The sequence below is a fragment of the Scyliorhinus torazame genome, chromosome 16 (genome assembly GCF_047496885.1).
Source record: "Scyliorhinus torazame isolate Kashiwa2021f chromosome 16, sScyTor2.1, whole genome shotgun sequence".
In the NCBI taxonomy this organism is placed as follows: domain Eukaryota; kingdom Metazoa; phylum Chordata; class Chondrichthyes; order Carcharhiniformes; family Scyliorhinidae; genus Scyliorhinus; species Scyliorhinus torazame.
The window spans coordinates 40,485,897-40,508,591 of NC_092722.1; the positions used below are offsets into that span (position 1 = coordinate 40,485,897).

The 22,695-nt window shown below is 48.8% G+C and overlaps 1 protein-coding gene across 3 annotated transcripts in view; it reads right to left on the reverse strand.

Annotated features, from left to right (window-relative positions):
* LOC140392767 (forkhead-associated domain-containing protein 1-like) overlaps window positions 1-22,695 on the reverse strand; it is a 279,760-nt gene that overhangs the window by 186,232 nt on the left and 70,833 nt on the right. For all 3 annotated transcript variants that reach the window (XM_072478384.1, XM_072478383.1, XM_072478385.1), the window contains exons 9-15: window positions 22,408-22,485; window positions 16,104-16,208; window positions 15,758-15,865; window positions 13,541-13,627; window positions 7,432-7,575; window positions 3,964-4,156; window positions 1,990-2,060 (exon numbers count right to left, since the gene is read on the reverse strand). In XM_072478384.1, the coding sequence (XP_072334485.1) occupies window positions 1,990-2,060; window positions 3,964-4,156; window positions 7,432-7,575; window positions 13,541-13,627; window positions 15,758-15,865; window positions 16,104-16,208; window positions 22,408-22,485 (786 nt within the window). The remainder of the gene's footprint in view (window positions 1-1,989; window positions 2,061-3,963; window positions 4,157-7,431; window positions 7,576-13,540; window positions 13,628-15,757; window positions 15,866-16,103; window positions 16,209-22,407; window positions 22,486-22,695) is intronic.

Here is a 22,695-nt window from a genome sequence, read left to right on the forward strand (position 1 = left end):
GCTGGAATTTATCTTCTAATCCTGGGGAGACTGCATCTGGGAATAGTGCTGGCCCACATCTGTGTGTGATATTCCAAAGCATTGGTTGACAGAAAATGTTAAGTCCCCCGATGGTTCAGTGACTAAATGCGCGACCAGTCTACATACAACACAGGCAGAAAAACTCAGACAGGCCTTACATCCCACCTGCTGTCTGTGAGGAGTCAGCACTCATTATCTGGGCTTGCACACAGAGCGCCACACACAGGCAGGAGGACAGATAGATAAAATAAAAATTCCAACTCCTGATCACTGGGCAGCGACTCCTGCTGGAAAATGTATGGGGATATCAGGTGAGGACAGGTATGTGTGTGTACAGCTTCCTGGTGGTTGCATGGGTGTGTGACTTGGTTCCTGGCTGCTGCATCGGCGTGTGCATTCGTTTCTGGCTGCTGCATGGGTCCGTGTATTAGTTCCTGACTGCTGCATGGGTGTGCGTATTGGTTCCTGGCTGCTGTCCGGGCGTGTGTATGCGTTCCTGGCTGCTGACTGGGTGTGTGTATTGGTTCCTGGCTGCTGTCCATGTGTGTGTATTGGTTCCTGGCTGCTGACCGGGTGTGTGTATTCGTTCCTGGCTGCTGTCCGGGTGTGCGTATGTGTTCCTGGCTGCTGTCTGGGTGTGTGTATTGGTTCCTGGCTGCTGTCCGGGTGTGTGTATTGGTTCCTGGCTGCTGTCCGGGTGTGCGTATGCATTCCAGTCTGTTGTCCGGATGTATGTATTGGTTGCTGGCTGCTGTCTGGGTATGTGTATTGGTTCCTGGTTGCTGTCCAGGTGTGTGTATTGGTTCCTGGCTGCTGACCGGGTGTGTGTATTCGTTCCTGGCTGCTGTCCGGGTGTGCGTATGTGTTCCTGGCTGCTGTCTGGGTGTGTGTATTGGTTCCTGGCTGCTGTCCGGGTGTGTGTATGCATTCCTGTCTGCTGTCCGGATGTGTGTATTGATTATTGGCTGCTGTCCAGTGTGTATATGCATTCCTGGCTGCTGCCCTGGTTTGTGTATTGGTTCCCGGCTGCAGTTTGGGTGTGCATATGCGTTGACGGCTGCTGCCCTGGTTTGTGTATTGGTTCCTGGCTGCTGCATGGTTTGTGTATTGGTTCCTGGCTGCTGCATGGCTTGTGTATTGGTTCCTGGCTGCTGCATGGTTTGTGTATTGGTTCCTGGTTGTTGCATGGTTTGTGTATTGGTTCCTGGCTGCTGCATGGTTTGTGTATTGGTTCCTGGCTGCTGCATGGTTTGTGTATTGGTTCCTGGCTGCTGCATGGTTTGTGTATTGGTTCCTGGCTGCTGCATGACTTGTGTATTGATTCCTGGCTGCTGCATGGTTTGTGTATTGGTTCCTGGCTCCTGCATGGTTTGTGTATTGGTTCCTGGCTGCTGAGTGGTTTGTGTATTGGTTCCTGGCTGCTGCATGGTTTGTGTATTGGTTCCTGGCTGCTGCATGGTTTGTGTATTGGTTCCTGGCTGCTGCATGATTTGTGTATTGGTTCCTGGCTGCTGCATGGTTTGTGTATTGATTTCTGGCTGCTGCATGGTTTGTGTATTGGTTCCTGGCTGCTGCATGGTTTGTGTATTGATTTCTGGCTGCTGCATGGTTTGTGTATTGGTTCCTGGCTGCTGCATGGTTTGTGTATTGATTTCTGGCTGCTGCATGGTTTGTGTATTGATTTCTGGCTGCTGCATGGCTTGTGTATTGATTTCTGGCTGCTGCATGGCTTGTGTATTGGTTCCTGGCTGCTGCATGGTTTGTGTATTGGTTCCTGGCTGCTGCATGGTTTGTGTATTGGTTCCTGGCTGCTGCATGGTTTGTGTATTGGTTCCTGGCTGCTGCATGGTTTGTGTATTGGTTCCTGGCTGCTGCATGGTTTGTGTATTGGTTCCTGGTTGTGAATATGGATGCGTTTTCAATTGCTGACTGAGGGTCACCAAGTCTTCTAGAATCTTCTCAGTGTACCTGCAATGTCTTCAACTGTTCCTCTGCCATGTTAAGCTTTCCCTTTAGCAGCTGAAAACATCCAACGACTCCTGCTCAGAAACAAAATGGGACAGGGTGACATTGTCCCCATTCTAAATAATAATGTTTTCTTATTTTTTTAACACTCTGACGCATCATATCCCAGAGCAGCCACAGCATAGGTTGGGAGCGCCCTCTAAACTGCCCCATCAAAATACCTCAGCCCGAGCCTCAGAGAAGGGCATCCTCTACTATACTTGGCAATACCCGTCTCCAACACGAGATCATCTGACCATCTCTGCTTCGCAAACCATGGGCAGCACGGTAGCTCAAGTGGATTCACAGCGCCAGGGTCCCAGGTTCGATTCCCCACTGGGTCACTGTCTGTGCCGAGTCTGCACGTTCTCCCCGTGTCTGCGTGGGTTTCCTCCGGGTGCTCCGGTTTCCTCCCACAGTCCAGGGATGTGTGGGGTAGGTGGATTGGCCATGCTAAATTGCCCTTAGTGACCAAAAAGGTTAGGAGAGATTATTGGGTTATGGGGATAGGGTGGAAGTGAGGGCTTAAGTGGGTCGGTGCAGACTCGGTGGTCCGAATGGCCTCCTTCAGCATTGTATGTTCGATGTTCTATAATGATATTACTATCGCTGAATCCCCACTATCAACACCCTGGGGGCTACCATTGACCAGAAACTGAAATGGACTAGCCATAGCGGCACAGTGGTTAGAATCATAGAATTTACAGTGCAGAAGGAGTCTGCACCGGCTCTTGGAAAGAGCACCCTGCTTAAGCCCACACCTCCACCCTCTCCCTGTAACCCATTAACCCCAGTTAACCTTTTTTGAACGCTAAAGGTAATTTATCATGGCCAATCCACCTAACGTGCACATCTTTGGACTGTGGGAGGAAACCGGAGCACCCGGAAGAAACCCACGCAGTCACGGGGAGAATGTGCAGACTCCGCACAGACAGTGACCCAAGCCAGGAATCGAACCTGGGACCCTGGAGCTGTGATGCAACTGTGCTAACCACTGTGCTACCGTGCTGCCCTATGTGCTATGGTGCTGCACTGCTGCCTCACAGCACCAGGGACCTGGCTTAGATTCTGACCATGGACGACTGTGTGGAGTTTGCACATTCTCCCCGTGTCTGTGAGAGTTTCCTCCGGGTGCTCCGGTTTCCTCCCACAGTCCAAAGATGTGGTGAGGTGGATTGGATATGCTAAATTGCCCCTAGGTGGGATTACAGGGATAGGCTGGGGTATCGGGCCTTGGTGAAGACCCTCTTTCAGAGGGTCAGAGCAGACTCAATGGACCAAATGACCTCCTTTTGCACTGTAGGGGTTCTATGATCTTAATACTGTGGCTACAAGAGCAGGTCAGAGGTTAGGAATCCTGAGGCGAGTAACTCGCTTCCTGACCCTCCCAAAGCCTGTCCGCAATCCACAAAGGACAAATCAGGAGTGTGATGGAATACTCTCACTTGCCTGGATGAATGCAGCTCAACAACATTCAAGAAGCTTGACACCATCCAGAACAAAGCAGCCTGCTTGATTGCTCCCCCTTCCACAAACATCCACTCCCTGCACCAATGACGCACAATGGCAGCAGCGAATAGCAGCTACAAGATGCACTTCAGCAATTGCAAAGCTTCCTTCAACAGCACCTTCCAAACCCATAACCTCTACCACCTAGAAGTACAAGGGCAGCAGATGCATGGGAACCCCATCACCTGGAAGTTAACCTACAAGTCACTCCCCATCCTAACTTCACAGTCACTGGGCCGAAACCTGGAACGGCCTCCCGAACAGCACAGAGAGTGTATCTACAGCGCATATGCAAACCCAATGAAAACAATAGGTTCAAAATGTTGTCAGTGGTTAATGTCAGGAAGGGTTTATGTTGCCGATCTAATGGGAAAGAGGGAGGGTGATAAACACCATTAAGGTTGCAGTGTTAGTGTACAACGCTGTTACCTCCTTCACAGCTTGATGTATCTATCCCAGCATCCAACAGGCTCTGCTCCGACTGCTGTTGCCAAGACAACGAGCTGCGTAAAATGCCAGTGATGGCTTTCTGCACCCAAAGAAGAGTCTGATCAACGGAGAGCTCTTGTAGCGTCCCAAGCTCTTTCTTCGCACAGTTCCCGAAGTCAACCCGCAGATGGACCTGGTGGTAAATACAGTTACAGGGTGTGTTAGGTACAGCAGCCATCACCCCTGTGAGCACAGCTCCGACATCCGTGGATGGTATAAACAGCTTAGGTGAAAGCGTGCTGGGAACATGAAGGGAGAAGGTCCTTGACAGATAGTCCGTTGTTCAGTGGATTTCAGACTGTACATCTGCCCGGTGCTGTGACATTACCGACAGAGCAAACAAAGAAAACACCCAGGCAAGGAAGTAATAACCGTGCTTCACCAAGCAGCAGTCACTACTCACTCACGGGCCCCTGCGTTCAAGTCACCCATGACCTCTACCACCTAGCAAGACATGGGCGGCAGGGGCTCAGGAAGAGTGCCACCTTCCAAGTGCGCCTCCAGGTCACACAGCAGCTATATCACTGTACCTTCACTGTCGCTGGGTCAAAATCCTGGAATTCCCTCAGCGGGTCTACTATGAAACTAATGAAGCTTAAGCTTCAGAACCCATAATCCCGAAGGGACTTTAGTCCACATTGCTTAAAAATTTGGGGTCTACTGTATGAGAAGGGGTTTAAAAAAAATAATAATACTAATAATATAGTGTAATTCAATACAAAATAATAGTTAAAATAAAAATGAAAAGGTTATTAAAGTATCATGTAGGCTAGCCGTAAATGAAAAACCGTTCAAATTAAGGATGTTTCATTCTAAATATATTTAATATAAAATAATTATAAATAATTTTAAACACTATTAACATTTATGACAGAAATACAATGACGTGTCGTAACAAAAAAGGGGAGCCGTTGAAAAGGCAATCACAATGCTAACGTGAATTTTCAACGTGATAGCACTCGTGATAGCGATCTAGACAAGAATATTTTTCAATAAAGTGTTCATAAGGATACAGTATTTTAATTACCCCTACTCAAAAATAAATGTTATATTTAGAAAAGTAAGGTAAGTAATAAAGGTGAAATAGTGTTAGATTAGCCTAAGCCTATTGTTTTTATGAAGAGGTGAACGGAAGGTAGGCTACGACCGCATAGCCTAGGCTAATACTATATTACAAGTATTTATGAAAAAGTAATAAAAGGATGAATGTGTTAAATTACAGGTGTTTATTATGAAAAGTGTTCAAATAAAGGTAAAATAGTGTTACATCACCTTAGCCTGAGTTTTGGTGGCCTAGTCTTGCCTAACTTAGTCTAGCCTAGTGTCGGCTAGCTTGAACATAGCCTAGCCTATTTAGCTTATTTATTATAAATCTTTAAAAATGGCGCTTTCATGCATATACATGCATCACTCATGTATATAACATTTCCTTAATGGTCATCCCCCCATAACTCGAAAACTATAAGGCATAGGAAATTTTTATTCACACCAGTGACTTTGACATGTGAGATAATCCAGCACAGCAATTTTAATCAAAATCTGAGATGTAGTGGTTAAATCTTTTTAAAATTTGTGGTGATTTGTCGTGGAACAACCCCATTGAAGAAGATAACAGTGGTTACCCAGCCCTCGTTGCTGGTTGCGAAGGGGCCCCCATAACAATTCAAGTTTCAGAGCCCCAAAAATGTAGGTCCGCCACTGCCTCAAGTGTCCTGCCCAACATTACTCCCTCAAATCAACATCAGGCAAAAAAACGGATTACCCGGTCAGTGCAATTGTGCTGTTGGTGGGAGCTTGCTGTGTGCAAATTGGTTGCTGCGTTTCTTATATTGCAACAGTGACAACACAAAAATGTAAGTACTTAGGAGCCTGCTCAAGGGGTTGAATGGCCTGTACTACTGTTCCTATTCCCCATGCTACCTGTAAAATGCTAAGAGATGCCCGGTGGTCAAGAAAAGCGTTATTTAAATGCAACCCTTTCTTTTTTGATGTTTGCTTTCGAGTTACGGGTCGGTTTTAGGGGTGTCTAGTTGTAGGACACCCACTGGCTGAAGATGGTACATGGCAATGGGGGGAGCCCAGGGTAACAGATGCACCTATTATTAACCGTTTGTGAGTGGGGCACTGAGCTGAACTGATTGGAAGATGCAGGTTCACCTCCGGCCTGGGCTGAAGGAGCTGGGGCAGCAGCGAAGGAGTTGGAAACTGGGTGAGAGATAAACCAGCCTGAGGAGGCTTGACAGGGTGGATGTGGTGAGGGTGTGTCTTCTTGTGGGAGAATCTAGATCTAGGGTTCACTGTGTAAAAATAAAAATGAAGACGAGGCAGTTTTTTCTCCTCAAAGTTTGGAACTCTGTTTTCACCGCCTTTTCAGGAAGAGAGTTCTTGAATATTTTTAAGGCAGAAATAGATAGATTCTTGGTCAGCAAGGGGGTGATAGGTTACTATCACATCAGCCATGATCTTATTAAATGGCAGAGCAGGCTAGAGGGGCTGAATGGCCTACTCCCGCTCCTTGTTCACATGTCAGGGTCTTTCTCAATCTCCAGTGTATGTACTGGGGCAATAGAGTGTGGTGAACATATTGCTGCTACAATTCACCACTGTATTGTATTGTATTATGTTGATGCCCTTGTGGGCTCTGCCTGTGGCTCCGCCCCTCAGGGGTGATATATAGATCTGCAGCCTGTAGGCGGCACTCAGTACAGATCAGTCGCAGGCAGGCACAGATCTAGCTTATTAAAACCACTGTTCACTTCTACTAATCGTCTCATGTGAATTGATGGTTGCATCATAGAGAGAAACTATTACCTCTGGTGGGGGAGCCCAGAACAAGGGAGAACAATATTAACATTGGAACTAGGCCATTCAAGGATGATACTGCTTTGCACAAAGCAGAGTGGAAATCTAGATTTGCCTTCCCCCAGCTGAGGAGGAGTAAACTGAAAACTATAAACTGAGTTTGAGAGATTTGAGTTGGGCAAGACTAATGTGTGTGAAATCACGGTGGGTAGATTGAGATACAGCTGCAACTACGACCTGACTGAGTGGGTGCAGCAGGCTTGAGGCCTACTCCTGTTGCTATGGATAGACACTGGACATGATGTGGTGACCATTGTGTTTGACTGTCTTGCCTACTGAATGGATCCACAGTCTCATACATGGAGGGCGAGACCTCAGAGGGTGCAGAGTGTCACTGAAGCGATCCCCTCGAGTTTTGAATGTTGTAAGGGCCTTTCAGGATACTGAAAGATTGAAGATGTGCATGCCTGTACGAAGACTCCTTCAGATGCAAATAAGGTACAGCACAGTAAGGTCAGGAGTTTCTGATTTAAATCCTGGGGGTTCCTAGTCAAGCCGCCCCTTTGTGTAGATTAACCGTGGCACAGACTTATGAGATGCCGTTACCTCAGTCTCTTCCAGTGCTCTCCTCAGCCTCTCCGTGTTGGTGAACCGCTCCTCCTCCTCCGAGACTTTCAAATCCAGCTCGTCCTGCAGTTTCTCCTTCAACTCTGCCCACTCGGAAATAATCTGCTTCATCTGCTCAATCACCTGTCAATATGTAACCCAGAGAAGTAGATTCAATGAGAGCCAACAGGCACTCTCCATAGGTGAGCTATAGTACAAGGTGGAGACTTGTAAAAGTGCCATGCCTCCCTGGCCCAGTGTGTATTTACCTTGGTGATTAGTCGAGCTCGGCTGCTACAAAAAGCCTCAGTACCTAGAAATAAATCCAGGGGACTTGCTCTCACTATTCAGTAACTCACTGATGGAAATAAGGGTAAGTCAGAGTGTGGGTGTGCATGCATATCGGTATGTGTGTGCATGCCTGCGTGTGCACGCATGTCTGTGAATATGTGTCCGTGTATGCCTGTGCGTATGTCTGTGCCTCTGTGTGTAAGTCTGTGTGCGCACACATGTCTGTGTGTGCGTACACGTGTGCGTGCATGTCTGTGTATGTGCCGATGTGCACGTGCATGTCTGCGTGTATGCCTCTGTGTGCGTGTGCATGCCTGTGTGTGCACACATGTCTGTGTGTGTGTGTGTGTGTGTGTACACATGTCTGTGTGTGTGTGTGTGTGTGCGTGTGTGTGCGTGCGCACATGTGGGTTAGCTGATACCAGGCCAGGATTTTATGGCCCCAGCATGGGGTCTCTACCCCCTGACGGACATGATGGGCTAGTTAAATTGCTGTTTAATTTGACGGGATTATAATATTCCCCCGGACAGGAGGTGGCGGGAAATCCTGGCCCAGGTTCCACTGCGGTTACGGTGCCCCTCATGGTTAAATGTACGGCTGCTATCCATCTCACACTGACTCAAAAATGTCCAATTCTGGGCACCACACTTGGATTCTAGGATGAGGTTACTCAGCCACACGAACAGATGAGAGAAGCTGGGGCTGTTCGCACCATGAAGGGGTGAGGATTCAGGGGAGATTTGACGGAGGATTTAAAAATCATGAGGGGGCTGGATGGAGTGGACAGGGAGAAGCTGTTCCCATAGACGGAATGGTCCCATCCATTAAAGCAATAGGCAAAAGAAGCAATGGTGGCATGAGGAAATGTTTTTGTATGGAGCGTGCGATTAGGGTCTAGAGAGCATGGAGGAGGCAGATTCTATAGGGGCCATCAAAAGAGAATTGGATCAATGTCTGAAGAAAATATATTAGAGGAGCCATGGGGAAAATGGGGGTGGGACTGTGGGGGAGGGAGTGGGGACAGTGTGGTTAATGAGACAGGTTGTTTTCCAGAGAGCTGGAATGGACCCCATGGGCCAAATCTGTGCTGTAACCATTCCATCATTCTATGGACAGTTTGGAGAGTTAGTGAAGGCGGCCGGTGTCCACGGAACTCCACCCTGGAAGGAATTAGCACTTCCAGGAGACAGAGAATCAGACAGAAGAGGAATTCGAGGAGAAGCCACCATGCTGCGACGTTTCTTGAGCCGAATTTAAAATGCAGGTTCCAACAGGGCACGGTGGCGATGTACAGCATCTCTGAAAGATTGAATAAGAGTCTAGAGGCTGACACCCTAATCACACACTGAGTATTCACTGCCAGCTCAGTAGTAAACGGAAACAGAACAGAGGGGTCTACTGAAACAGTGAGGAATACCGGAAGGAGCTAAACCCCTCTTTCCTTCACCGGCCGGCTCTGATGCCTCCCCCTGGGGGTAGTTCAGGTTTCGTCAGCTGGTACAAGGAGTAGGGCACCAGCTGGTAAGCTTCAACACACTATAGCAAGGTGAGTAAAGATATGTGTTTTTTTTTATTGAGCAGGATCGAAGGGGGTTCATCCACTTTCAATTACATCTAGAGCGACGGTAAAAGCAAAAGGCAAGAAATCTGAAATAAAAATGCTGGAAATATGATTGGAGCAGAGATGTGTCGGGGCGAAACACTTCGGTGACTACCTCCCATCCTCCAAAGCCTATTGTGATTAATGGGTTTTCCCCCATTCATCAGCATGAAGTATCAGAACCTCCTCCCCTTGGCCGTCATAGAAAAGATGCCACGACTACAATGTCCTTGTACAGAAACTACCACGCATAGTCTAGAACTTACTTTCAAAATCTGATGTATGTTGTCTTCATAAATCTGGACCACATCTTCGATGCTTCCCAACCCCATCCCCACTCTGACTCTTTGGCATCTGATGTTTTGTGGCCATGGTAATGAAAGAGCTTGAATGGGAGCAAACCCATTGTCCACGATAGGGTTTGGAGGATGGAAGGTAGACACTGGAGTGTGTTGGCTTCGACAATTCTCTGCTCCAATCACATTTCCAGCATTTTTATTTCGGGTTTCCGCTGTTTTTTGTTTTACCTTCGCTTTTGATATAATTCGTTTGAAGGAAGCACGGTGGCACAAGTGGTTAGCACTGCTGCCTCACTGTGCCGAGGTCCCCAGGTTCGATCCCGGCTCTGGGTCACTGTCCGTGTGGAGTTTGCACATTCTCCCCGTGTTTGCGTGGGTTTCGTCCCACAACCCAAAGATGTGCAGGTTAGGTGGATTGGCCACACTAAATTGCCCCTTAATTGGAAAGAATTAATTGAGCACTTTAAATATTTTTAAAAAAAAAAAATAATAATTAGTTTGAAGGCGGATTTACTACTTTCGCTCCTGCTAGATTTAAAAATACAATTCTTTTCTCTAGCTGCTTTGACCGCTCCTGTTCTGTATTTTCTTTTTTAAATTTAGAGTAACCAATTATTTTTTTCCAATAAGGGACAATTCAGCATGGCCAATCCACCTACTCTGCACATCTTTGGGTTGTGGGGGTGACACCCACGCAGACACGGGGAGAATGTGCAAACTCCACACGGACAGTAACCCAGGGCCGGGATTCGACCCAGGTCTTCAGTGCTGTAGGCAGCAGTGCTAACCACTGAGCCACCGTGCTGCCCAAGATTCTTTATTTTAACGCAGTGAGTGGTTGGGATATGGACTGCACCGTCTGAGAGTGTGGTGGGGCAGATTCACACAGCGAGTGGTTAGGATCTGGAATACACTGTCTGAGAGTGTGGTGGAGGCAGATTCACACAGCGAGTGGTTAGCATCTGGAATGCACTGTCTGAGAGTGTGGTGGGGACAGATTCACATAGCGAATGGTTAGGATCTGGAATGCACTGTCTGAGAGTGTGGTGGGGACAGATTCATATAGCAAGTGGTTAGGATCTGGAATGCACTGTCTGAGAGTGTGGTGGAGGCAGATTCACACAGCGAGTGGTTAGAATCTGGAATGCACTGTCTGAGAGTGTGGTGGAGGCAGATTCACACAGCAAGTGGTTAAGATCTGGAATGCACTGTCTGAGAGTGTGGTGGGGACAGATTCACACAGCGAGTGGTTAGGATCTGGAATGCACTGTCTGAGAGTGTAGCTGGAGACAGATTCAATCATGGCTTTCAATGGGGAACTGGATCATTACCCAAAGAGGAAATATTTGCCGGGCTATGGGAAAGTGGTGGGGGAGTGGCACTTGGAGAATTGCTCTTGGCAGAGGGCCAGCACAGACACAATGGGCTGAATGGTCTCCTGTGCTGTCGCCATTCTCTGATTCAAAATTGCTTGCGCACTTACTGATTTTGAAATCAAGAGGTGTGTGTATATAGATATTATATAATATACACAGCCATATCATTTTTCATAAACATTTCAAAATATTTCACATACAATGAGTAATGTAAAGTGCAGTGACTTTTATTGTGCAGTCTCATTGCAATATCAGGTTCCCACAATGTTTACTTTGACTTCAGTATGCTCCTAGAATATCAGATCTTGAAGTTGTACAATGTAAAAGTACAATTTACTCATCATTAACCAGACAATTATAGGAAGAAAACAAGGCTTAAACTTGTATGCTGGCAACATACACCAGCAGGTCAGTACAGTAAATGAAGTGTGCCTCACATTCCTTACACTGACCCAGTCAAGCAGCCTGGGAATTAATCAGCTTGTGAGAAAGTATTTCTAATTCAAATTTTTTTTTTTGCGGGTTTTAAATTTTGCGGATTTTTGTAGCGTCAATTTTCATCCCTCCTCTCTTGAAGGCAATGATTCTTGTTGGGACAGCTCCTCGCACCAAGTGGCCACTGGTCACGCACGAGCTTAGATGATCAGTGCTGACAAGCTTCCGAACCCTGGATAGCGTCACGGCGAAGCCCTGATACCATTCCGGGTTTTCAAAGGGGATCCATGGGCAATGATCAGAAAGGAAGATTTTTTTTATTGACATTGCACCTTGCCTGATGTCAGGACAGCCCAAAGCAGTTTACAGTCAATGAAATCCTTCGATATGCACTCTTGCAAAGCAGAAAAACACAGAGGCCAAGTTACAATCATCAAGGTCCCACAATGAAGAATTAGATAATCACCAGATTTTTTTAAAAAGTGAATTTTGGTAAAGGTCATTGAGAGGGGTGAGGCAGGAATGTGGGGTTGAGGTTATCGTCAGGTCATCCATGATCCTATTGAATGGATGGCTTGAGGGGCCGAGTCCAGTTCCTAATTTGTATGTAGGGATAAAAATAGCCCAAGATATTTTGTAGAACGGCCTTTTCTCTTCTTCCAATAGAACCACAGGATCTGAAGTGTCAGACTGGGTCCAGTTTACTCTCTCATTTCAAAGACTGCATCTCTGAAACTGCAGCACTCCCTCAGTAATGCACTGGGTGTGTCGGCCTGGGTTACTACTCTGGAGTGTGGGACTTGAACCCACAATGTCCTGACTCATCAGAGTGACGGGGCTACAAAAGGGAGCTGGGACAATCTTCATTTCTAACCGTCGATTGATTACAGCACCCCAACCAGCACCCTAACACAGGGCAGGAATGGAAACTGGGACCTTTCCAGTTAGGCCTTAACCAGCTGAGCCCTCGGGGGAGCAGCACAAATGGAATGGCGCAAAGCACCAAGTGGCATTGCAGGTTAAGTCAAGGACTGCTGGCACTTGCCAACAGGGACACCATTTTGGCCCTGCTTTGGGCAGCACTAGTGCAATACAAGCCAGCAGTGCGATATGGACACATTGCCCCTCTGCGTATTTAGAACTACAGGTACGTATCTGACCTAAGATTGCTGAACCTGCCACGCAATACAAACGAAGGATAGACAGCGCAATGGAAACCAGACTGAGAATGGCAGCAGTTTCTCAGCATGCCGGGATTCTCCGGTATCCGGCAGGGCAGGCTGTACCGGCACCAAGGAGTGGCGTGAACCAGTCCGGCGTCGGGCCGCCTGGACGGTGCGGAATGCTCCGCACCTTCGGGGGCTAGGTCGGCGCTGGAGTGGTTGGCGCTGCGCCAACCGGCGCCGAAGGGCCTCCGCCGGCCGGCACGAGTTGGCGCATGCGCAGGAACGCCAGCATGTTCCCTGAACCGCTGGCGTGTTTCCTGAGCATGCGCAGGGGGTTTCTTCTCCGCGCCGGCTATGGCAGAGCTTTACACATGTCGGCGCGGAAAGAGTGTCCTCACGGCACAGGCCCGCCCGCAGATCGGTGGGCCCCGATAGCAGGCCAGGCCACCGTGGGGGTCCCCCTGGGGCCGGCTCCCCCCCCCCCCCCACCCCTCCCGAGGACTCTGCAGGCCGCCCTCAGAGCCAGGTCCTACCGGTACAGACCTTGTGTAATTCGTGCCGGCAGGACCGGCCGAAAAATGGGCGGCCACTCGGCCCATCGGGGCCCGGAGAATCGCCGGGGGGGGGGGCACTACCAATAGCCCCCGACCGGCGTGACGTGATCCCCGCCCCCACCAAAAAAACGCCACCGGAGAATTCGGCAGCCGCCGTCGGAGCGGTGGGGCAGGAATCATGCCGCCCCCCCGGCAATTCTCCAACCCGGCGGGGGGTCGGAGAATCCCGCCCCCAAGGTGTTCGAGTGGTCACTCAGGAGTTGGCCAGTTATGTGTATCTCAGAATACTGGACTAGGGCCCCCATTGCGCTCAAGGTCTGATCTTTCCTCCGGCCCTTTGTACAGTACTCAGTCACTGGACCCATTGCGACAATAACAGGAACCCACCTGCTCATCTGAAAGAGCCTCCTTAGGAGATTGAACTCCCGGAGCAGAGTACGTGGTCTGCATGATTCGACTTCGGAATCGCTCCAGCTGCACAAGTACAACAGGATGTTTTAGGATGAAGTTGGGAGACATTCATGATTACATTATCACAGTTGAATTGCCAAGCAGATCTCACCCTGATACAAGCACATTCTTCAATAAAAAGCATCTGATAGCTCTACTTCAAATGTCATTAGTTCAGGTGGTAGCATGGTGGCCTTGAGTTAGAAGATTGCGAAGTGCAAGATCCGCTCCAGGACATGAACATTCAATCTGTGCTGACAACTCTTGTGGCATAGCAGCCGTGCGGCATTGTTGGAGGTGCCAACCTACAGATGAAACATCAAACTGAGGTCCCTGTCTTCTGTAAAATGGCAACTCACATAGACTTTTTTTTTTTTAATTTAGAGTACCCAATTCTTTTTTCCAATTAAGGGGCAATTTAGCATGGCCGATCCACCTACCCTGCACATCTTTGGGTTGTGGGGGTGAAACCCACACAGATACAGGGAGAATGTGCAAACTCCACACGGACAGTGACCCGGGGCCAGGATCGAACCCGGTCCTCAGCGCTGTGAGGCAGCAGTGCTAACCACTGCGCCACCGTGCTGCCCTGACTCACATGGACTTTAAAGATACATTGAAGGGGAAGTTGTTCTATTCTGACCAACATTCCTCCCTCAGCCATCACTAAATTATTCAGAAGAATTGCGCTCAATGAGAATAGGTGTAGACTAACTTTAGCAACTTAGCAAAAGGGATTACACTCAACGTAGGATATATAACACAGAAAAAGGCCATTCAACCCACCCTGGTGTTTAAACTTCATTCGAGCTTTCCCCCCAATCTTTCCTCATTTAAATCTACCATCGTAACCCTCTATTTATGCTTCTTCCCCACAAGAGGATGCAAAACACTTTGGGAGATCCCAGGAGGTGTCATATAGATGTCAACTGGCTTTCCCAATGATGTGGCTGATTGGGCGACATTGACCCTACACATCCGAGGTTTAACCAGCCCGGTCAATGACACATGGCTTCATTCATAAAGGCGACAGGCAACTCAACAGAAGCTGACCTGGGTCAATGACTTTGTCCTGTTAGCCGAGGTCCTGCTACACTCCCTGGGTCGAGCTGTGTGCAGATGCATATTGGGCAATGAGGAACCAGGTAGGCCTTTCTACAAGGTTGATACTGACATGGAGCCAATGGGGACAGCACCCTTGGTTACTATCACATTTGAAGATGGCACCACCAACAATGCAACACTGCCTCAGTATTACACTGCAGCCTTGACTGTGCGCTCATGTCCTAATGCGCACAAACATTATAACAGCAACTTGCATTTACACAGCACTTATAATGTGGGGAAGCACCCCAAAGCACTTCACAGGAACATTCTCAAGCCAAATTTGACATCAAGCCACAAAAAGAAAAGTGAAAACAGAACCTTGGTCGAAGAAGCAAAATAATATGTTAGAAGGAGAGAGAGGGAATGAAACAGAGAGGTTGAAGGAGGGAATTCCAGAGTTAGGCTTTGGGCAGCTGAAGGCACAGTCACCACTGGTGGAGCGATGAAAATCCGGAATGCTCAAGGATGCCAGAACTAGAGGAGTGCAGACATCTCGGCGGATTGTTGAGGGCGTTTTACTATGTCAAGGGCACTACATAAATGCAAGTTGTTGTTGTAGGGCTGGGGGGCAAGTCAAAGAAATAGGGAGCAGCGAGGCCGTAGAAGGATCGGAACATAAAAGGTGAGAATTACACAATCAAAATGTTGCTGGACTGGGAGCCAGTGCAGGTCAGCAGGCACAGAGGTGATGGATGAATGGGCCCTTGTAGCGAGTTAGGATACAGGCAGCAGAGTTTTGGATGAGTCAAAGTTTACAAACGGTTAGTAAGGTTGGCCACACCGGTATCAAACAGGAAATGACAGTAATACAGTTAAGCAGGCTCATCATTTAACATCCTTCTGAGCGCTTCTTCCGAGCCAGAACCATTAGCTGAGGCAGGTTGGCACACTGGCCACACTCCTGTCAGACATTGGCTAATGGTACAGAGTGGCTCTCGAAGCCACTCCCAGTCTGGCCTTCCCCTGGCGCTGGTCCAGCTCCGTGTGAGCTAGTTGTGAATCTGAGCTCCCAAGTCTCGGTCTAAACATGGCAGCTTTCTCTCTAACCTTGGCTTGGGCCTGCTCCAGATCTACCCTCACCAGCCGCTCCCTCCGGCCCATCTCCTGAAGCAATAGTCTGGTCCTCTCCAACTCGTCCTGGACCTGTTCTTGGGCCTGAAACAAAACAAGCAGGAACTGAGTAATATAAACAGGAAATGCTGGATAAACTCAGCAGGTCTGGCAGTGTCTGTGGAGATAGAAACAGAGTTGATGTTTCAAGTCCAAATGTCTCTTCCACAGCAATTGAGTGGCCAGGTACAAAACAAGCCGGGAAAATAGGGCCAAGAACAGATGATACAAGAGTCATGGACAGCAGTGCTTCAAGAAGACAGCCAACAGGAAAATTGCCTACCCGCTTCTCCTCAGAGATGCTGGTCTTCATGACAGCCTGCTGACTGCGGAGCTGCTTGACCTCGGACTCCAGCTCTTTAATTCGACTTTCCAATTGTTTTGCATTCTGACACAAACAAAAAAAGTGACAGTAATTTTCCTTCCTCCACTAATGTTCTCTCAATCTTAATTAATTTTGTAGAAAATCAGCAAGCAGAGGTTTAGACAAGGCCGTATGGCTCTTCAAACTCACTCCCCCCTGTGGACCGCGCACAGTCTACCCTATCGAGTGATTTGTTATGTTGTAGGTGTAACATAAGCGGCTTCCTTGTGGTGCACTTGACAAAGGAAGGTTCAGACATGGAGATAACTTCAACACGTTTATTGAATTATTTACACTTCTATTACTCGGGTTCGACACTACTGCTAATCCTACTATAGCTACCCAGACTGATGAACCAGTTACTGCAATCCACGTGGTGGGTGTAATATTGAATCAGCCCTGTGTCTCTACTCACTGACTGTCTCCACTGGAAAGAGGCAGATCATGTGTGTGGTGTCCTTTATACATGGGTTGGTGTAATGCCCCTCTGTGGTCGTGTCACCTCCGTGTGTATTGTGAATGACCATTGGTCGTGTCCTATCTAACTGGTTGAGTGTGTGTGTGTGTGTGTGTGATGTCTCCGGTGCTCCCTCTAGTGTCTAGCTAGCCTACATGCATTTACATTGATGCACATCACCACATCCTCCCTTTTTTATATGTTACATATTTTCTGTACACTTTAAGAAAATTGAACAAAAAACAGGTAGATACGTTAAGGTATATGCAAGTCATGGGAACAGTGATTAAACAATAAGTCCAAATCATTCATGTGAGTCCAAAAACCATCAATCATCATGGTCAAATGTCTCTCTTGGTTATGAACACCATCAACGTCCCTGTGCCACAGGAACCAAGAAGTGGTCAAATCACTTCGCTGTCTGATTTGGAGTCCCTTTCTTTTTCCGATGTTTGTGATGGTGCTGTCGGGTGGCATCTTGTAGCTGATAAGATGTTGACGTTGAAGAGGTACCATTAACTGTATCATTCGAGGTCATGGATGTGCCAGATGTTGAAGTTGGATTAGACTGTACATACTGGTTCTGGCCACATGCTGTGCTGGAAGGGTGATCCTGCTGAGAACCATGGGGTGCAGCAAATCCTGGGCTGTAACTAAGGCATGTAGTCTGTAGTGCAGATTGCGCTTGCGGTAGTCCTCCTTCGGTCTTGATTCCATTAGTGGGCAATCCACTGGCGGGCCTGTTTGAGAATATGCTGCATAGACTGCTGGCTGCTGCATGCCTGAATACTGGGTTTGTCCATCATGAGCTGTCATTGGCTGCACTGGTGTGGAGAAAACGTGTGGATATAGCTGTGGTGAATATTGGTGTATTCCTCTTGGACTGTAGCCGCTGCTTGTTATGACTGACCCAGTGTAATTGTTAACTGATCCATCTCCTGTCGTTGTGGCATCTGCTGTCACCCTGAGCGTGCCATCACTGAGGTCGTGGCACTCCCTGCCTGGAATAAGGTCCGGCTTACGTGAATCAGAGTTGGCGTTTGGTTGCTCCCCATCTGGAGTCTGGTCTGTTTTAACTGAGTCAGTGTTGGTTTGTTGATGCTCCCTGTCCGGTGTCTTAGCAGGTTCACTGGAGTCAGCTGAGATTTCTTGAAGCTGCACGCCTGGAGTCTGAACATGCAGGAATGCATTGACTTGTGGAGAGGTTCGAGCGAATGAGGGTGGAAGTATCGTGGTGTCACCGGAGTCACCAGTGGTCTCAAAGTGATCGTCGAGTGCCTCTGTACACACTAGCTGAGGTCTGTCACTTTGCACATCTTGCATGGGAAGTGAGATGCTGTCATCACTCGTCTCACATACCGTGGGTAGATCCTCAGTAGCTGCTTGTTGTTCACTTGGGTTGGGTAAATTGTCAGAATCTTCATCTGGTGGTGCAAACAATGTGTGTGGACTGTCATTATCTTGCTGTTGTCCTTCATTTGGGCTTGGACTGTCATCGTCGCTTTGTTCTTCACTGTAGAATGATAGACCGTCATGGTCGTCCTGCTGTGCACTGGAGCATGGTAGACTGTTGTAGTCTTCTTGCTGTTTACTTGAGCATGGCAGAATCGCATCATCTGCCGCTAGTTGGTCAGAGGAGGTTGCTAGACCCTCATGGTCTTGTTCCTGCAAGGACTGCGCATCGGAGTCTTGCGTTGCTTCTATCGTGGAGGCTGTCCACGAGCTTGCTGCGGAGGCTTGTGACACTGGAGTCACATCTTGTGTGTGCAAGGACTGCGCTCTGGGGTCCTGCGTTTCTTCTATCGTGGAGTCTGTCCACGAGCTCGCTGTGGAGGCTTGTGACACTGGAGTCACTTCTTGTTCATGCAAGGACTGCGGTGTGGAGTCTTGCGTGTCTTCTTTAGTAGAGTCAGGAACCCTGAGCGGTGCGTGGACCGCGCTTTGTGTGGCAGCAGGCCGCTCTCTGTGGGCTTGTACCGCTCTCTGTCTCTTGGTTTCAGGCCGCAGCATCATCCTGCACTCACAAGTCGGGATGTCATATCTGCTGGGCTGAAGATCCTCAAATCCGAAGAATTTGTCGTCGGGGTCGTCAATGTGCAACACGTCTAGTTGCGGTTCGGATTTGGTACTGGGGTAGCCTCCCAAGGTGCAAGGTTCATCTGTGTCGTTATCTTCTCGGACCATATCATCACTGTTTGCGTTGGAGCTGGCATTGGGCTCGCGAGGTCCAGAGAAAATGTAAAGGTCGGTATCGAAGTATTCAAGGTTGGAATCATCGGTTTGGGCGGAGGTAACTGCTGGTTGCAGGGTTCTTCGGAGGTTAATTTCATTTCCTGGTTCAATTTGAGGCATTGTGCTGTCATTCCAGATGAAAGAAGGTTGTTTTACAGCTTTAAAGGATTTTTTCTTTGATTTTGGATGTTTCCTCTTTAAACGGGCCTGGTCCGGGGCCTCTGACATCATGACGCATGTGACATCATACGTAGGAAGTGTTTGCACATGCGCAAATTGCTGTTCCTGTACCGGGGGCTGTTTTCGTGATTGCGCATGCGCGGCGTCTCGCAACTGCGCAAGTGCAGGTTCTTTAGAAAGATGGCCGCCGATCAAAATTGTTCTCTGCTCCGGGATCTCGGCCTCGTGGTGAATACTGGCGCTTCTCTTACCTTTTCTTGCTGGTTGGAGTGTGTTTTCCTCACAGTATTTGCCGAATTTGTCCAGGACTACCTGGAAGTCGCTCCTGTTTTGCCCTTTGGAGAACTTGAATATTTTGAAAGATTTCTTCTGCTCTGGCACCGGCGATGGTGAGGAGAAGCTCAGTCTTTTCAGCATCGGCCACGTCTTCTAGTTCGGCTGCTACCAGGAAGATTTCAAATATTTGCCGGAATGCCCGCCAGTTTACGCGGAGAGTGCCGTGGCACTGGAGCTGCTGCGGAACCTGGATCTCGAACATCTTGCCTGGGTATCGTTGCTGGTTGTCACTGTACACTGAGATATGGCTATGTGGATTGAAACAGTTCAGTCCTGGTACCATGATTTGTTATGTTGTAGGTGTAGCATAAGCGGCTTCCTTGTGGTACACTTGACAAAGGAAGGTTCAGACGTGGAGATAACTTCAACACGTTTATTAAACTATTTACACTTCTATTACTGGGGTTCGACACTACTGCTAATCCTACTATAGCTACCCAGACTGACTAACCAGTTGCTGCAATCCATGTGGTGGGTGTAATATTGAATCAACCCTGTGTCTCTACTCACTGACTGTCTCCACTGGAAAGAGGCAGATCATGTGTGTGGTGTCCTTTACATATGGGTTGTTGTAATGCCCCCCCATGTGGGCCTGTCACCTCCATGTGTATCGTGAATGTCCATTGGTCGTGTCCCATCTAACTGATCTATTGGTTGAGTGTGTGTGTGTGTGTGTGTGTGTGTGTGTGTGTGTGAGTGATGTCTCCGGTGCTCCCTCTAGTGTCTAGCTAGCCTACATGCATTTACATTGATGCACATCACCACATCGAGGACTGACCCCACACAGTTAACCCCCTGAGGGAATGTTCAATGGAAATACGCCAGAACATTCATCCATTTTCACATCTCCACTATGAAACCCTGGTCTGATATCTCCTCATCCACAACTAACATTTACCTCCTCCCCAATCCCCAGACTAAACCCACAAAGTATTTTAGCCAATCACCAACCTACCATCCCATTCCCAGTCAGCGATTTATTCAGCTCCTTTTTGAAATGCTAAGCATCTAAACACCAAGATGCTACTGGTGGGAGTTTGGTCCACTTGTACCATACAAAAATAGTTTCCCTTGAATCTACATCTGATTTGTACCGCACATCCTTGCTAGGTGCAGAATGTAGACCGCTGACCTATTCGGAGCTCTCCGACAAACATGATTTCAAATGGGCCATTAGGGGCACTACAGCTCAACAAACTCCTTCTTCTTCACTCTTTCCAGGTGTTCCTCTCTTCCATTTGCCTCAAAACATCATGACCACAACACGCTTGCCAGCTGCGAGAAGACCGCCTCGGCTGGGCCATTCAATGTTCCGGCGGAATAAAACTCCACTACAGGAGGCTAGGACCACAATTGTCACTGGTACTGTTCCTGGGCTATGGGTTGTGTTTGAATAGCAGAGAGGAATTAGGCCACATGTGTGCTAAAGAAAAGAAAGATTTGTATTTTATATAGTAGTTTTCACAAACACCATGGGCGGGATTCTCCGACCCCTCCGCCGGGTCAGAGTAAACCCGGGGGGGGGCGGCGTGAATCCCGCCCCGCCGCTCCGACGCCAGATGCTGTATTCTCCAACGCCGGTTTTCAGCCGGGGTGGGGGTCACGCTACGCCTGTTGGGGGCCGTTGCTATTCTCTGGGCCCCGATGGGCCGAGCGGCCGTCAGCTTCTGGCCAGACCTGCCGGCGTGGATTGGACATGGTCCCACACGGTGGGACCTGGCAGGTAAGTTGGCTGGTGTGGTCCTCGGGGTGGGGTTCTGCTCCCCGGGGGCCTGGTCCGCGATCGGGCCCACCGATCTGCGGGTGGGCCTGTGCCATGGGGCACTTATTCCTTCCACGCCGGCCCCTGTACGGCTCCGCCATGGCCGGCGCAGAGAAGAGAATCCCCCTCCTCAGGCGCCAGAATACGCCGGCCTGCGCATGCGCTAACTCTCGCAGTCCCTTCGGCGCCTGCTGGCGTGGTGCCAACCCCTCAGGCACTGGCCTAGCCCCCGGAAGTGCGGAGAATTCCACCTCCCGTCTCAAAGTTCTTCACAACCAATGAAGTGAACACACTGGGCTGGATTCTCTGGTCCTCGGCAGTGTGTTTCCTGGCGGTGTGCTGTTTGCTGGTGGCGGGATTCTATCTTCCTACCACTTGTAAATGGGATTTCCCATTGATGCCGCCGGGAAACCCGCTGGCAGGGGTGTGCTGCCAGCGGGAAAAGAGAATCCCAAAGGCCAGAGAATTACGGCCATTGTTGTAGGTGTGAGTGACACGGTGGCACAGTGGTTAGAACTGCTGCCTCACAGCGCCAGGGACCCGAGTTTCACACGACCGTCTGTGTGGAGTTTGCATGTTCTTCTTTACACCCATCCAGGCAGGTAGGTGGGGTATTGGCTTAAAGAGTCATCCAGAATATAGCACCACCAACAGTGTAGTCCTCCCTCAGTGCTGCGCTGGAGTGACAGTCTAGATTTTTTTGTGCTCACGCCCTGAGACAGGACTTGAACCCAGGACTTTGTGACTCAGAGGCAGGAGCCTCCATCAGCGGGAATCACGGCGGACATTTACAACAAGAATCTGCACCGTTAATACAGGAAGACAGAAAACGAGCGGAAGGAACATAAGAAAACATTTCAACAGTAGAGGGGCTGCTTCACCATTCAAACCGATCATGGCCAATCATCTACCTCTACACCGTTGTTGCACACCATCCCCATGTACCTTGGAGTCATTGGTGTCCAGATATTTGTGCCGTGAACATGCTCAATGATTTGGGATACAGGCTACCAAACATTCACCATTCTCTGAGTGAGACTGTGTCCCCCTGGTTCTAGACTCACCAGCCAGGGGATGCACCCTCCCCACGTTTGCCCTGTCACAGCCTGTAAGAAGTTTCAATGAGATCACCTCTCAGTCTTCAAATCTCTAGATAATACAGGCCCATTTCCTCACTCTCTCCTCAGAAGAGGGGATGACTAAATGAACGTTAAAAACTCCCATTCGATGGCGATGCATGTTCCAGTTTCACTCACATGCCTGTAGGTCACCAGTTCCTTCTGTTTGCTCACCAGCTCCTCCTGGTGGACCCCGCTTTCTCGCATTCTAGAAAACTGAATCAGAAAGGATTTTTAATTCGATACTCAAATGCAAAAGATCCGAAAGGTACTCATTTGGGACAGGCTCCCCATTCTCCAGGGAAGTCAGCTTCAGTTATTCAGGCCTGCGCTGAAAGCGCCAATGTTCAAACCCATTTATGTTTTTTCGAGAGGAAATGTAGGGTTTTTTTTGGGGATGGGGGGGTGGGGGGGGAAGGGGTTCGA